The sequence below is a fragment of the Triturus cristatus genome, chromosome 8 (assembly GCF_964204655.1).
Source record: "Triturus cristatus chromosome 8, aTriCri1.1, whole genome shotgun sequence".
NCBI lineage: Eukaryota > Metazoa > Chordata > Amphibia > Caudata > Salamandridae > Triturus > Triturus cristatus.
In genome coordinates this window covers 1,638,869,947-1,638,886,085 of record NC_140591.1, presented here as the reverse complement: position 1 = coordinate 1,638,886,085, position 16,139 = coordinate 1,638,869,947, and the positions used below count along the sequence as shown (strand labels likewise).

At 46.0% G+C, this 16,139-nt stretch overlaps 1 protein-coding gene across 1 annotated transcript in view; it reads right to left on the bottom strand.

The window, feature by feature from the left end:
• LOC146808472 (transient receptor potential cation channel subfamily M member 2-like) overlaps window positions 1–16,139 on the bottom strand; it is a 2,315,843-nt gene that overhangs the window by 1,319,365 nt on the left and 980,339 nt on the right. The window contains exon 14 of the mRNA XM_085623958.1: window positions 11,200–11,345. Within this exon, the coding sequence (XP_085480084.1) occupies window positions 11,200–11,345 (146 nt within the window). The remainder of the gene's footprint in view (window positions 1–11,199; window positions 11,346–16,139) is intronic.

Genomic DNA, 16,139 nt, shown 5'->3' with positions numbered 1-16,139 from the left:
CTGTGATCGGTGTATTTTTCTATGGTGTGGAGTGCCCCCAGTAAATAATGCCTCCATTCTTCACAGGCTCTTTTGATGGCCAGTAGTTCCTTGTCAGAGATGGTGTAATTGATCTCATCAGGAGAGAGTTTTTTGGAGTAGAATGCTACGGGATGAAGCTGACCACTTTCGGGGTGTCGCTGGGATAATACTCCTCCTAAGGCATGTTGTGAAGCGTCTGTTTCAAGAATAAAAGGGAGTTGAGGATCCGGATGGCACAGGATAGGGGCCTGTGTGAATTTGTCCTTTAGTACCTGAAAGGATCGAGCTGCCTCTTTACCCCAATTGAACGGAACATGTTTTCTTAGTAGGCTGGAGATGGGATGAATCACCGCGGAGAAATCTTTAATGAATCGCCGGTAGAAATTAGCGAAGCCGAGGAAACTCTGCACCGATTTAACGTTTTGAGGGGTTTGCCAATGGGTAATTGCCTCCACCTTTCTTGGATCCATGCTAAACCCCTGGGAGTTTATGATATAACCCAAAAACTCCACTTCAGAGACATGAAATAGGCATTTTTCAAGTTTGGCATATGGGGAATGTTGCTGAAGTCTCTCTAAGACTTTCTTTACCTGAGTGACATGTTCCGGGAGGGTAGAGGAATAGATCAAAATGTCATCGATATAGACAATGCAGAAGGTGTCTAAGTACCCTCGCAACATCTCGTCCATAAAAAACTGAAAAGTCGCGGGGGCGTTGCAGAGCCCAAAGGGCATCACCTGATACTCGAATAGTCCAAACTTGGTTCTGCGGGCGGTCTTCCACTCATCACCCTTCTGGACCCTCACGAGGTGATAGGCTTCTCGGAGGTCGAGCTTAGTAAAGAATTTCGCCGCCTTTAATTGGTCCAGAAGCACCGGTATTAAGGGCAGAGGGTAGCGATTCTTTATCGTCACTCTATTAAGCGCACGGTAGTCAATAACACGTTCTTAATTCTTCGCAATCCTTCTTCGGTATAAAAAATAGAGGAGTGGAAGCGGGAGACGATGAATGCCTAATGAATCCTGAGGCCAAATTGTCTTCGAGATATGTCTTCAGATATTGAGTTTCGGGTTCCGTTAAGGCATACACTCGGCTGCACGGAATCGCCGCTCCCGGCATCAGATCAATACGACAATCATATAGACGATGAGGTGGCAATCAAGTTGCTTGTTGAATAGATCATGGTAATCACGGTAGGTGTCAGGCAGAATGGTAGAGCAACAGTACTTCTCTTGGGTGCAAGCTGTAGCTAGGTACGTTGCTGGTGTACTCTTGTGGTCTTTAGAACAGACATCTTGTTTGCAATGTTCCTGGCAGTAAACAGATGTCATGGTAATGGTACGTGCGGCCCAACTGATCACGGGATCATGCAATGTCAACCAAGGCATTCCCAAAATTAACCGGAACTGTGGTGCATCGATGAGATCAAAGCGAAGGTCTTCGTGATGGTCAGAACCAATTGACATGCGGAGGGCCGGAGTGCAGAATCTCACCGGACCGGAAGAGAGGGGAGTTCCGTCCACCACCTTCACAAGTTCTGGGACGTCTTTCTTTTCGCATGGGATTCCCAGTCTGAGGGCATATTCCTGATCAATGTAATTACCAGTGGCGCCTGAGTCCAGCAAAGCATTCACTTGTAAGTCGTCTTGAGCTGTGATCCGTAAGGACAGCCCTATATTTAGGTGTGCAACGGCTGATTGTTGAGTGTTCGCTAGCACCGAAGAGATCGTGATGTGCGGTGCGCCCAAACCAGAGACCTCATCCTGACTTGGGCAACTTAGTTTTCCGCCGGCTCCTCTCGTCTGGGATTTGGTATCCCTCGCGGACTGGAGATTCTGCCATCTAGTGACGTTCGAGCTCGGCATTCTCTTATGAAGTGGCCTCCCTTGCCACAATACAGGCATAGTTTCATTCTCCTCCATTTGTCTCTCTCTTCCTGGGTAAGGGGGCCTCGGATTCCTCCCAATTGCATCGGTTTTGGACCCTCTAAGGTTTTGGCATGTTCTTCACTGACTGTTCTTGGACGCGTATAAGGCAATCGCGCCTCACCTCTGTTCTTGTCCCCTTTGCGTTCCAGCAAGCGATGGTCCAATTGCACCGTCAGGTCTATAAGTTATTCGCAGGTTGGTGGCAATTGTATTACCTGAGCGAGGACGTCCTTGAGTTCCACTCTCAACCCCTGATAAAACAGAGTAATCCTTTTCTCCGGGGGCCAATCCGTTTCCACCACCAACCGATTAAACGTCGTGATGTAAGACAACAGATCTTGAGATCCTTGCTGCAAGGTGAGAAGTTCTCGATCCAACGCCATCATATGTGATTTCCTATTGAACAGCTTTCTTAGTGCTAGGCAGAAATCCTGGAAATTATGGAGGATAGGATCGTTTCTTTCCATCAGAGGAATAGTCCAGCTGGCGGCATTACCACCCATATACGACATCATAAACGCCGTTTTTGATTCTTCTTCCTGGAATACGGCAGGTTTGCAGAGGAAATGAAGTCGAGATTGGTTAAGGAACGTTTCGAACTTCTTAGGATCCCCATAAACCTTTCAGGGGGGGCTAAGAGTATACTAGGGTTTTGTAATACGTGTACTGTAGGAATGATATCTGAAGCTGTGGGAGGATGAGGGTTGGCGGTGAAAAATCCATCTCCTGAACTACCAGGAGTGGGAGTATGTATAGCCGAAACAGGAGGGGGCAGGGTAGCTGGTCGAATGTAGGAACCCTCCCCTTGGCCTCTTCGTGAAAGTCCCGCCACTTATCTTTGAACGTTTTGGTTCTCTAATCAGGAGGTCTGCACCTCCTGCTGCAGAGCCGTCAGGCTCTCCAACAGGGAAGCAAGTACCACGTTGGTATCCATCGTCCAGGCTGGGCATTTGTTCGTGGGCTTGACAAACTGTCAGGATTGTCAGGGTGTGAGCAGCACAATTGCATCAAGTACGCCACTAACCTTTGTTCCAGTGCTCCAGCAGGGACGATGATAGTGGAATTATTCCCTGGCTCCCCTGAACAGCACCCCCAACAGAGGAAGAAGAAACCCTCCTGCGTGAGGCGATGTCTGGGGGAAAAAGAGAAGGGGTGAACTCTAAGAATGGCTAACCGCCGTGCATTCCTTGCCAGATTCTGGTTAGCCGTAAGCGGCAAATGTCTGTTTCTTGCAAGGTTGTCTTCAAATTATAATGTTTCTTCGGACTGGTAGAATACACAGAAGTTATTCAGTTTTTACATTCATCTCAGCGTGCAAAGGGATGACTTCTCCCAACTGCATGCGCGGTGACTTTCTTGCAAAGGAACATACTGAATATACAATACATCCCACTATTTTCCTGCACAGCGTCTCTAATGCTTCTTAGCAAACGCTGCAGGCTGAGTAACAAATCAGAGAGTAGCTTAACCACAGAATACTACGGTGAGTGTAAGATTGTCTCGCATCAGCGAGCGGGTTAAAGCGCAGTTCCCTCACGAGCCCTTCCGATACTTGAACACACACTTTCAATCCTTGGAAGCGTTTTTGTACCCGACAGTGTCTCGGGGGGATTGCGCTCCTGCTAGAAGCTCACAGGCGTTTGTCGGAATGAATTCCCAGAACAGTGCGTAAAAAATGTTATTGCCCGGAAGGGCACCCGATGCTTCAGGTCACTTTACTCACGGCTCGTAGAAAACAGCTGAACAACGGGTAACACACGGAGCAGTCTCCGCGTTACCTGCACCTCGGCGACGATGATTTCTCCGACGTCCTCCGAAGCTCATGATGCGTCGCGATGTCTCCTCGGGAACGGGACACGGCCCGACTCAGGACAATTTGCGGCAATGCTTCTTGCTGGGTTCCGGCGGGGAGCACCATCCGCCATTACAATCCTGTTCCTATTCTCGTTGTCAAGCACTTTCCGCCTCCGGAGGAAGTGCTTAAGTACTGCAGTTGTGGCTATGCGTCCCATGGCCTGCTGGGAGTTGTAGTCTTTGGGGCATATCTGGGTTGTGTGTCTAAAAACGGGTATTGGCGTGAAGCTAGCCCGGGTCTGTCTACGGCTTATCCTGTGAGTGATCGCTACAGCGTCCCAGCGCTGGAGCAAGACTAGGCAGGTGACACAACCAGGGGTTAGACCTGGGAGAAGAGCCAGGTTTTCACGAGACGTCTGAAGGCCAGATGATCAGGGTTTGTGCGTTTGTGTAGGGGAAGAGAGTTCCAAAGAGCGGGTGCCAGGCGTCTAAGAGAGCAGCCGCCAGATCTGGTTCTACGTATATGAGGAATACGTGCAAGACACTGGTTCGCCGATCAGAGTGCACGCGATGGGATATACAGAGTGCACAGATTTTCTAGAATGTCTGAGGCGATTCCTATCAGTATCTTGTGCGTGATGCAGAGCGCCTTAAAACAAACACGCTGTTCGATGGGCAGCCAGTGAAGGCGACAGAGGAGGTTGGAGGCATGGCTGAATTTAGGGATGGCAAAGATGGAGCATGCTGCCACGTTCTGGACCCGCTGCAATCTATTAAGCACGGATTTATTAGATCCGAGAAGAAGCACATTGCAGTAGTTCAGGCGGGCCAGGATAGAGGCTTGAATAATCAACTGGCGTGTTTGGGCATCAAAAAGACCCAGAATCGGTTTTAGGCCGCGCAGTAGACCAAAACATTTCCCAGCCACTGATTTGGCATGTGTTTCAAGATCCAGTATGAAGCCCACATTTTTTACTGCAGATTTAGGGTCAGGGGGGTCACCTAGTGCCAGAGGCCACCATTCGTTCGTCCAAAGATGGGAATCTCTGCCAACCAGAAGAATCTCTGATTTTGTGGAATTCAGTTGCAGACAATTAGCTGTCATCCATTCTGCAATGGCAGAGATATCTTCTTTAAATTTTATTTTGTCTTGGTTGGGATTTTTGGATAAGGCGATCACCAGTTGGGTGTCGTCGGCATATGACACCAGGGAAATTCCCTGTGCTTTGGCCATCCGTGCCAAAGGGCTCATATATATATTGAAGAGCCCTGGGGAACCCCACAGTGAAGAGGGTGGACATGAGAGGAGAAAGGGGGCGATGTCACTTGGAAAGTCCGGTCGGCCAAGAAAGAGGAGAACCACGATAAAGCTTTATTTCCAATTCCGATCTCCTCCAGACGGAGGAGCAGGATTTCGTGGGAGACTGTGTCAAATGCCACGCTAAGATCCAACAGCACCAGGTCTGATGTACTGCCGGCATCCAGCGCGGACTTGAGTTGTTCTACCACAGCTAATAGAGCCGACTCAGTACTATACTCGGTACTATACCGAGGTCGGAAACCAATCTGTGAACTGTCGAGTATATGGTTGGTTTCTAGGAAGTGCGGTAACGTAGAGTTCACGTGTGCTTCAAGGATCTTAGAGAGAAAAGGGAGCTATGAGATCGGGCGGTAGTTTTCTGATTTAGAACTGTCAAGTGTTGGTTTTTTGAGTAAGGGTACCACTTTAGCATGCTTCCATGACTTAGGCACTACCGCTGTGGAAAGGGATAGATTGAGTAGCTCCAGACATACAGGTAGAAGACCATGTTGAATTTTTTTGAAAGCCTCTGGTTTAAAGGGGTGAGCTGGAGATCCAGACTTGATTTTGACCACTAGTCTCTCTAGTTCATTTAGGGAGATAGAGGGGAGTGATGCGAGAGGGGCAGTCTCAGGGCCAATATGGGCATTCTTACCACAGCCACTGGGGGATTTACCATGTCCGAACTTTAGATAGATATCTTCGACCTTCTTCAGAAAGAAGGTTGCCAGCTCCTCACAGTGTTGGTTAGAGGAAATAATATTGCCTGATTCCGCTGGGGGGCTGATTAAATCCTTTAGTAGCGAGAATATAGTTTTACTACGGTTGGTGCTAGTGGTGATCAAGCTAGAGTAATGAGCTGCTCTAGTTTTGCGCACCAGCTTATGGTAGGATTTAATAGCCACTCTATATAGTACTTTGGCCTGGAGGTCATATGATTTTCTACAGGATCTTTCCAAAATTTAGCAATTTTTCCTGGCAAGGGTTAGATCTTCATTAAACCAGGCGTTAGCCCGGGTACTTTTGGAGTGAGTGAGTTTGAGGGGAATGCAAACGTCCAGGGCTTGAGTTATCCACCTGTGAAAGAGCGCATCAGCCTCTTCCATGTTGTTGGATTTTACCAGAGGCTTTGCGCTCAATGCTGCAAGAAGGTCTTCTTGATTCAATTTATGCCAGGGCCGTTTTAGTGAGGGCTGCTGGTTAGACAGGGGCTTAGAGCCAGCTGTCATTAACCACATAGGAATGAGGAAATGATCTGTCCAAATCATAGGAAGCGGTGATAGAACTTCCATAGACTCTAGGTTAGAAAATATAGGGTCAAGAAGATATCCCGCTTCTCTGCGTAGCACTAGGGGCCAATTGAGTCAACTGACAAGCTGCCAGGTCCCCTAAGAAACTGAGAATCTCCGGGGATTCATGTAGTTCTAGGTAGAGGTTCAGATCGCCTCTAATATTGAAGTTGGCGGTCTGCAGAGCTAGAGCTGTAACCATGTTTGTCAGGGCTTCTCTAAAGCGTTTTGATGGGCCGGGCGGTCGATAGATGACGAGGCCAGAAAAGGTGAAGTTTGCACTCAATGTGATTTTAAAGAGTGCACTCTCACAATCGGGGAGATCTAGGGGGGACAGACTACAAGAGTGGATTGATTTATAGATATTCGCGATACCATCCCCTCTCCCTCCAGTTCTGTCTAGACTACATATAGCATACCCTATCGGAAGAGCAAGAGCTGGTATGGCCACAGAAGATGCGCAAAGCCACGTTTCCGTTAAAAAAAGAATCTAAGGTGAATGTTCCTGGAGGAGGTCTAGCACTTCAGCATGGTGTTTAGGCAAAGAGCGGCAGTTAATGCTCAGAAGAGTGTATGTCGAAATCCTAGGGCCACATGATGTAGAGTTCTTCAAGGGAGACAAACTAAAAGTGCAGTGCTCACAAACTGAGGGGCACTCATCTGGGGCCCAGCTATGAGTCCTGCAGGTTACTTCACTGTATAGGGCCCGTAATTCTTCGCCAGAGTAACTAAGTCTTTGGGTTTTGGGTGGGGCAGAGTCCCGGGCTCCTGGCGACGACCAGGCACGGACGGGCGCAGACGGGCTTGCTTTAGGCGCACCTTGGCCCGCCGGCTGCACCTGTCCGTTGCGCGTCCTTGCGCGTACTTGAGCCAGCATTCATTTTAAAGCCTCGGGAGCGCAACAGGCTCCGCCCATGCTGCGTGCTGATTGTCTAAGAACCTACCAATCAGCGTGAGAGACAGCGAGAGTCAGGCAGTATGAACAGCCACACAAAAAGAACAACATGTGGGAAAGCTAATACTAATTTATTTTCTTTCCAGTCAGTAGAGGGTGCAGTTTGGCAGAAATGTGAGTGCAATTAAAAGAATAAAAAGCAATTCTATCAATCGTTCCCCCAACTATTCCCCAGTTTCAATCACCGCTTAGTTAGCCGCCCGCCAAGCGCCAGCGTGCATTTAAAGCCTCGGGAGCTCAACAGGCTCCACCCGTGCTGCACGCTGATTGGCTAAGAGCCTACCAACCAGCGTGAGAGACTGCGAGAGACAGGAAGTATGAGCAGCTACACGAAAAGAACAACAACGTGTGGGAAAGCTAATACAAATGTATTTTCTTTCCAGGAAGTAGAGGGTGCAGTTTGGCAGAAATGTGAGTGCTATTAAAAGAATAAAAAGCAATTCTATTAATCGTTCCCCCAACAATTCCCCAGTTTCAATCACCGGTTAGTCAGCCGCGCGCCAAGCGCCAGCATGCATTTAAAGCATCGGGAGCTCAACAGGCTCACCCCGTGCTGCGCACTGATTGGCTAAAAGCCTACCAATCAGCGTGAGAGACTGCGAGAGTCAGGAAGTATGAACAGCCACACGAAAAGGCTGGAATGAAATTAGTGTCAGTTAGGTATGATCATTAGTGAGGGTGGGTATAGGAGTTCATGCAGATGGTCGGTGCAATCAGTAGATGAGCTAAAGCACATTCGTAGTGCTAGGTTGCATGGTCCTATTTACCAAGAAGGACTAGTTTCAAGCTTTGGGATGAGGTGAGGAAAATGTACACAAATAAATTAACATTCCTATGCTTCCCCAGGGAAGGCATAAGGGAGGTGCAACGAGGAGAAAGACCTTTATTTCTCCTCGTATTTCTATTTCCTTTTTTGATATGTGCTGCATTCTGCAGTACACATAGAAAGAGAAAAACACCTATCGTGATTGTTTTTGTGCAGGAAGGATTTCCTTCCTGCACAAAAACAATCACCCCTACAACGCAGACACCCGTGGACCGTGGCGCAATGGTGCCTGAGTTGGTGCATGGCAGACCATTGTGCACCAGCACAGGGGAAAAGGACATGTCTTGTAGATATGGCACATTCCTGCCCTATTATTTTGACATATGGTAGCGCAGCACAAAGGCTTGCTGCGCTGCAGTGTGTCAAAATATTGTAAATGATGACCATAGTTTTTAAACATGAACCACTAGTGAACTAATAGGCAAGACATTTGTGATGTAAAACCTGTAGGTAGCGCAGATTTTTAAAGAGCAACATAATAGTCTATTAAATAACATACAATAGGTTTTTGTACAACTGGTATTCTGAACTCACATATGTCAAAGTGCTTTCATATACAAAATGAAGAAAATTGAGTTTTGGTAAAATAATATATTTGCCTAAGATCAAACAAGTTAAGCAGGGACGCTATGTTTTAGCAGTTTTTACTTTGTACAAATCAGCCACTAAACTTGCATCTATTCTTTTATGCCAATTCTTTGATTTTACCGCATTGTGCATTTTCTGCTGTGTTTATTTAGGGAGAGGCATTGGAACATTCTACATGAGTAGAGCTTATATTGTTTTTGTAAGCCTGGGAAGATTAAGTGATCTGCCCAGAATCACAGAATGTTGAGCGCTGCCGAGTATCCCCACCTTGGTTCATCAACTCCAAAGTTAGTAGCTCTGGCCATAAGGCCACAGAAGCCGCAAGGAATTGAGTTTGAACGGCCTGCTAAAGATCTAAGTGAATCTACATAAGAATGCACTTCATGACAACAGACCGTATTGGTAGCATCCGCAAGACTCTGAAGTCATACTTTCCCCTTCCAGAGGCCCCATCATAACAGCTATGGAAGAGCAGGTGTACTGCTCCTGTGACAGCGTGCGTCAAGAGAAAGCTTCCTTCAGTTTCAATTACTGAAAACGCTTGGGAAGTCTTTCTCTTGATGTGCGCTCCAGCAGCGGCCCCTGCGCGCCTGAAAACAGTAGGGTGAGCAGGCGCACAAGCACGCACCTTACAGGAAACATAGCTCCTAAATGCCTTTTGTGAATACTGAAAGTCGTAAAGTTAGGACTTTTCTCAGTTTAGGAGTAGTTAAGTTAGGAATCCTAACTTTACTACTCCTAAATGCCTTTTGTGAATAGCTAAAGTCGGAAAGTTAGGATTTTGTCTCAGAATACTTTTGGGAATTGGGGCCCTGGTCCTTACATTTTTTATGATCTTCCCGGAGGAGTCCCATTTCTATACTCACAGAGTCCAGCTTGGAACCCAGGGTGGACTTGATGTCCAGTATTGCAGTGAGCAGGTCATCAAAATGAGTAGAATGCTTGGTTAAGGTGTCCATCAGTGATTTGTGATCTCCAGCTTGGTCTACTGGAGGGGTCCCATGGCCCGCCAAGGCCCTCAATCCAGTTGTGAAGTGTGCCTGGCTTGTTCTTTACCAACTCTGGAGAGAAAATATGGACAAGGAGACTATGACACTCGAGGGGGGGGGGGTATGGAAGTCTGGCATGCAGGGTGGCATAGGCAATAGTCTGGTTCCTCTCATTACTCACCACTTCACATAGGCATCACTGTGTCTGCCTCCAGACCCTGATGGTATTGCACTGCACTGCCCAGCGGGGGGGGTTGACCACCCCAAGGAGGTAGCCCTATAGGTGCTAGACCCAAAGGAATGGGCCGAGCATGTTGGAGTCCTCCGTGGGTTATATTCTACTTGGAAACCCACCCTGTCTCCACAGGTCCCCTGTGTAGACAGCGGAGCAGTCAGGGTCTCCGCTTCCATAGTCACAGCATGAATGACCAGGAGTTGCAAATCTTCTGTGCTTGTATCCCTGTCTGCTAAAGTTACTGATGTGGCAATCCGCAACCAGGCTTGTAAAAGAACCCTCCTCCCCTTCTTGTCCTTGAGCACAGAGCCAGAACATGGGCCGGGCTGTCCAGGAGTTAGGGCCTGCCATCATCCATTCCAGCCTGGTCCAAGTGTCTGGGCCTTGATCACAGGGTGCATCAATAGAGCTATGGGTTGCCCTGTGTCCACAGTCATGGCCTGCCAGGTCATACCTACAGGGGACAGGGGTGGGGGCTCGCTCGCCCAAGCCCCGACCTACTGCCTTAAATAGTCACATCGGAGGCCGATGTCTGCCTGTGCCATATCCTGGGTCGCCTCTGGTTCACTCTGGGTGTGTTCTGCATATTGGGGGGGGGGGGGGTCATCATATGCTGCCACAGGCCTGCAGCGCTGTTCCTGGCAGGGCCGATGGTAGCTGTCCCGACTAACGGGGCCCAGTGGCTTGCTGCTGATTCTACTCTCATCCTCCCGGGATACTGATTTCCGAGACCACAAGTTGCGCCTTTCAACCTGCCGGTGGGGCCCAGCAGCTCACTGTATCCAGGGGAGTGATGCACAGGGTGTGGTCTGTCGTTTCTCAGCCACAAAGCTTGGGGACCCCAGCCAAGCCGGGCCGAAGCGGCACTACCAACTGCTGCACTCCAATTACAGGATTTTCAGTTGTCCCCTCCCATCGATGGAAACCAGGGCTGAGGAGGTGTGTCCAGAGGAGCCTGGTAGGCGCTGAGCTTTATGGTACTGTTTGTTCAACAGGATTATTAGGGGGACGCAGCTTAGCTCCTTTGTTCACGTCTGCTTCGTTCGCCATCCTGGAACGCCTACTTTGCATTCCTTAACTTGCTTCTTCTCCTACCACTTCTCTACAATTGGGCCTCACTTGTTCTTCACTCTCTCACATCTCCCTGAGTACCTCTTATTTGTAATTGCAACTCGCTATGACCCTCTTCCCTTACAGCTAGGTTCACTTTATACACACACAATAAAGCATCACAGATTTAAAGAGGCACCAGTGAAATGGATGCCGTCACCCACCTGCACTCCTTCATTTGACATGAAACTCATGGCTTCAGTGTTTGTAGCAAGCTGCAAGCAGCTGGTTTCTCCCCAGCACAAGGACTTTTGAGTTAAGAGCTGCTCAGCACACTCTTCATCCTCTGAGTAGCACCTTGAGAAAACACCTAAAAACACCGCAAAGAATATTACAAACTGGGGAAGTAGTCAGGCCTGTCCAAATAACAGTTGCCAATGCTAGGATTTGGAAATATCATTCATGAGAAGGAAAATATTATAAACAATATATGCAAAATTAAACAACAACCTCAAATTAGAACAGACCCAGACACACCCAAAAAACCTAAAGGATGCCTTAAACTTAACATAACACACACTGTCATCCTATATTATAATTCACTAAGACGAACTTTTACAATAGATGTGATATGTTGGTGCTGATATTTTTCAAACCGCAGACTCCGAAGCAGATAACAGGTTTGCAGCTTATGTTACCCAAATGGTGGTGAGATTAAAGGAGGGATACTCACACAACCCTTAATGCCTCATCCAACCTTCACATTTGGAGGTCTACCAATAAAATTTCCCTGTACGGTTTATTAGCAGACATGGTCATTCCTTTACCCTTTGCCCTCTAAATGGCCAGAAATCATAGGAGCTTTAAGATCTACCACAACTAAACCCGGAAATCTGTGAATGTGTCTATATGCTGTGCCAGCAAATGTCACTGGCGAGGCGTCACAGCCCTGGTGCCTTGCCTGGGTGATGGTCAGCCAGAACAAACAAGGGTGGTGTGAAGGGCCAGAGCGGGTGAAAGATGTCCTAAGGAAAGAGTTGTGCAAGAAGAACAGAAGTAATACATATGTAACTTGAACCTGGACGCTCCTTAGTGGTGGAATTAGTGTTGATGACTAAGGTCCTTTTCATGAAGTCTGTGGTATTGTTGATATTTAGAGCACATCATACCCCAGTGCAGTTTTACCTCTCGATTCAGAGTTCCACCAGTCAGAATAGGGACTACCACAGGAATACTGAACGTTATCTGCCTATGTGAGTTGCACAACACAGAATTGTGTGGGGATAAAAGTCTAACCCCAAAAGGGGGAAGGGAGGAACTCACTGGTTGAACGAGGAGGAATAGAAGGAGGTATGGTGGTGAACAAGTGGAAAGATTAGAAAAACGATTTACAGAGAGAAGGATTTAGGCACAGGGGCACAAAGGACAAATGAAGGGGAAGTCATGAGGAAGCTTAGTACTCTTGCTGCTTCGTGGCACAATCCTTGCAGAAGAAAGGAGTAAGTGATATGGTTTTGATTTGGTGGGCTTTATTCGGTGAACAAGAAAGCAGGTCACACAAGTCATGAGCATGGTAAAGAAAGGCAGTTAAAAGCAAGGCTGTGAGTACAGCAGAGGGCTTTGATATTGCTGAAAAAATATGAAATACCCAGAGATCATAGGTATAAGGCTAAGCTTACTGCAAATTCTAGATCTTTTCTGAAGCAAGCAAGAGAGGGAAAAGCAAGAGTTTGAGGGTACAGCAAAGTGTACTAAGGTAGGATTAGAGAATCATAGAGATTCCAAAAAGGCAGGGAATGCAATAGGCAAAGCAAGAGAAGATGAAAGACAATGCAAAGGGGCATTCAGTGTTTACAGAGTGAATATGTTGGGTAGGATACAGATTCAGAAGTTGGAATCTCTAGTAAAAGGGAGAGAATTGAATTGTGGGCAGAGAGAAAGAGGTGGTTGATGGATGGCGTTGGCTGTTGTGTTTATAGGGGCGTAGGTTGAGAAATAACTAAGCAATAACTAACAACTAAGTATTATTAAATATGTTAATAGTGCTATACTTGTTTATTTTACTTATATTTCAAGTGTAGCCTGCTAGGTTGCTAGGTTTCTGGGAGTATAGTTTGGGAATGTAATGAAATAATAAATGAATAACATTTTTCAATTCATAATTAATAAATATTTTATAAATCATGTAAATTGTTGAATTGCTTTTTAATTTTATAAACATAATTTTCCTAATAAGAATTTTATATTAGTGGTCAACTAATAGCTTTATTAAAATATGTTATGTGTTTGAAGTGAAGTAACTTCCTCTCCAAATTCTAATGTTTTACCTACTGTTGCACAGACTGGAGTGAGAATAGTAAATTTTACCCCTCCGAATTCCACCGCTTTACCTACTGTTGCAGAGGTTGGAGTGGGAATAGTAAATTTTACCCCTTCGAATTTCAACACTTTCCCTACTGTTGCACAGACTGGAGTGGGAATAGTATATTTCACCACTCCAAACTCCAATGCTTTCCCTACTTACGGTTGCACAGACTGGAGTGGGAATAGTACATTTTACCCCTACAAAGTATATTGCCTTCTCTACTGTGGCGCAGAATGGAGTGGGAATACTAAATTTTACCCCTCCGAATTCCAACCCTATCTCTACTGTTGCACAGATTGGAGTGGGAATAGTAAATTTTACATCTTCGAATTTCAACACTTTCCCTACTATTGCACAGACTGGAGTGAGAATAGTATATTGTACCACCTCAAAATCCAATGCCTTCCCTATTTACTGTTGCACAGACTGGAGTGGTAATAGTACATTTTACCACTACAACGTATATTGCCTCCTCTACTGTTGCACAGATTGGAGTGGGAATGGTGTATTTATTCTTCCCAGACTTCAATACTTTTTTTTAATATTGTTTAAACTTATGTAATATTGTTTTTTTGTTTAATTTTATATTATTTATGCATATATTTTACCTACTGGCGGTCGCCAGTAGGTAGTTATATTTAGGACCTATTTTCCATAGGAAATCTGCAACATTCTAACCCAATAAGTCTGGCGCCGGTTGACGAATCTTCGTGAAATTTTCCAAACTATTGGCCAGCTCCGGTCCGCTCCTATCCTGAAAGTATTGTGGTGATTCGTCAAGCGGGGGCTGAGAAAAAAGGGGGGGGTCCCAAAACGCGTTTTCCCCATGCAATTTCCCATAGGACCTGTTGACGCAGCTACAGCCCGAACGGCTGAACGGAATTACACCAAACTTGGCAAAGATGTAGTCGTCAGTTCAGATTCGTGCCTTTTGCATAAATGGTGTAAATCTGTTCAGTAGTTCCTGAGAAAATTAGGGTAAAAAAGTTAGTGATATCTATGGCCTCGGAGGATCCGCGCACCCTACCCGCACCGTAAGCGCACCCTCCCCGAACCAAGCGCGCACCCTCCCGATCACGCGCTGAATGCTAATTGGCTGTCGAGTGTCTCTCTACATTCGAAACCAGGAACTGTTGCCAGCCATTTTGTGCCTCGGTAGAAGCGAGGCTGAAGAAGTAAGAGGAATAAGTGTGTAAAACATATAAAGGGGGCAGAGTGGAAATACTCTGACCCTCTAGAGCTGCTTAGGGGGTCCCAAATGGATCCCCTGGGGCCCCCTTTTTTTTTTTTTTTTAAACCTGCAAAATGCGCGCAGGGTGCACGCATTGTATCGCATTGGGTGCACGGTTCCTAACGCGTTGGGTGCGCGGATCCAAGGAAAAAAATTGAAATTTTTGGGAGATAAACATCAAGCTTAAGTGTTTTGGTGTTGAGTGGCTCTAAAAAGAGCCATTGTGTTCATTGAGAGTTTTTGGTACTTATAAGTAAGTACCTATACAGAGTCTAAAGTTGTTGAGGAAGACTCTGTTTCCTTCATCAGTAAAGTGTACTCCATCTCTCCTATACATCTCTTGCATATGAAAGCGCAGATTGTTATTGAAAATGGACCCCATTCTATAGTCTCGGAGAAAAGCAGAAACAGATTTATTCACATGTTTCCTAGCTTTCTAAATTTGTGGACAAAAATGATTGGACCAGGTCCATTTCTGCCTTTGGCATATGTTAGAATACACAAACGCAGTTTTGGGGAAAAGTGAAATCAGTTCTGCAAAGGTGTCCTTCATAAGCATTTCCAGACCTACCCCAGTCAAAGTGCCTAGGTCATTGCCACCACAGTGCATTATTATGAGGTCAGGGTGTTGGATATGCATGAAGGATTTGACCAATGGCATCATATGGTGCCACTTTAAACCTCTATGTCCAATCCATTTAATGTCTACATTTGGCAAACCTAGGTCTTTGTGAATGCCTTTGTTTTCTGCATATCTTTGGCTCCAGAAAATATAGCTGTGTCCCACAATCCACACTGAAAGCATCTTGAAGGGAGGTCTGGATGCACTCAGATGGTCTCTGTAAATGAAATGGCAGTTTGGAAAGTAAGATTTTTCTAAAATGGTGGCTAAGATGCAGTTTGGAAAAAAGACAAGAAATCATTGGTTGTTTGACAACCCACTACACTGAAAGGTAGGGTGCATGTTTCTGTTTTTTAAACGCATGATGCTTATTGGTTAACAAAAACTGATTGAAAGGAACATTATATATGATAAGCTGATATGTTGAAAAGTCAAGCACACTTGCTGTTTTGATTAGCAACATTGTGTGCTGAACTTGTGACCTGTGTGCTCAGTACAGTGTTCCGTGACCTGTTTCTATGGTACCAGGCAGAAGGCAGATTGGGGGAAGGGTTCAAATTTATGTCATTTGGAATGGGTTGAAATGTTTAACCAATAGAAATGTGTGTTTGCTTTTGAATTTATGTGGGAAGGAATGTGATTTGATGTTTACATGTATATGTGTGGAAAATGAGAGGGAAACTTTGCCATTCTTTGGTTTTGCTGACAGGTGCACAGTGCAGAGATTCTGTATAAGAAAATCTGGTGTGTGACTGATATACTTCTTAATCTACAAAACAACTTGAAAGGTGAGTTATTTAATTGAGAGGAGGTGTATGTGGTCTATTATGATTTTAATCATACTAATGTATTTCAGCTGCTAAAGTGCAGGGAGTATTTTTTTTGTCTACAATCTTATTGACAGTGTATGTGTGCATGCAAAAATCATTTTGTGATAAGCATTTGT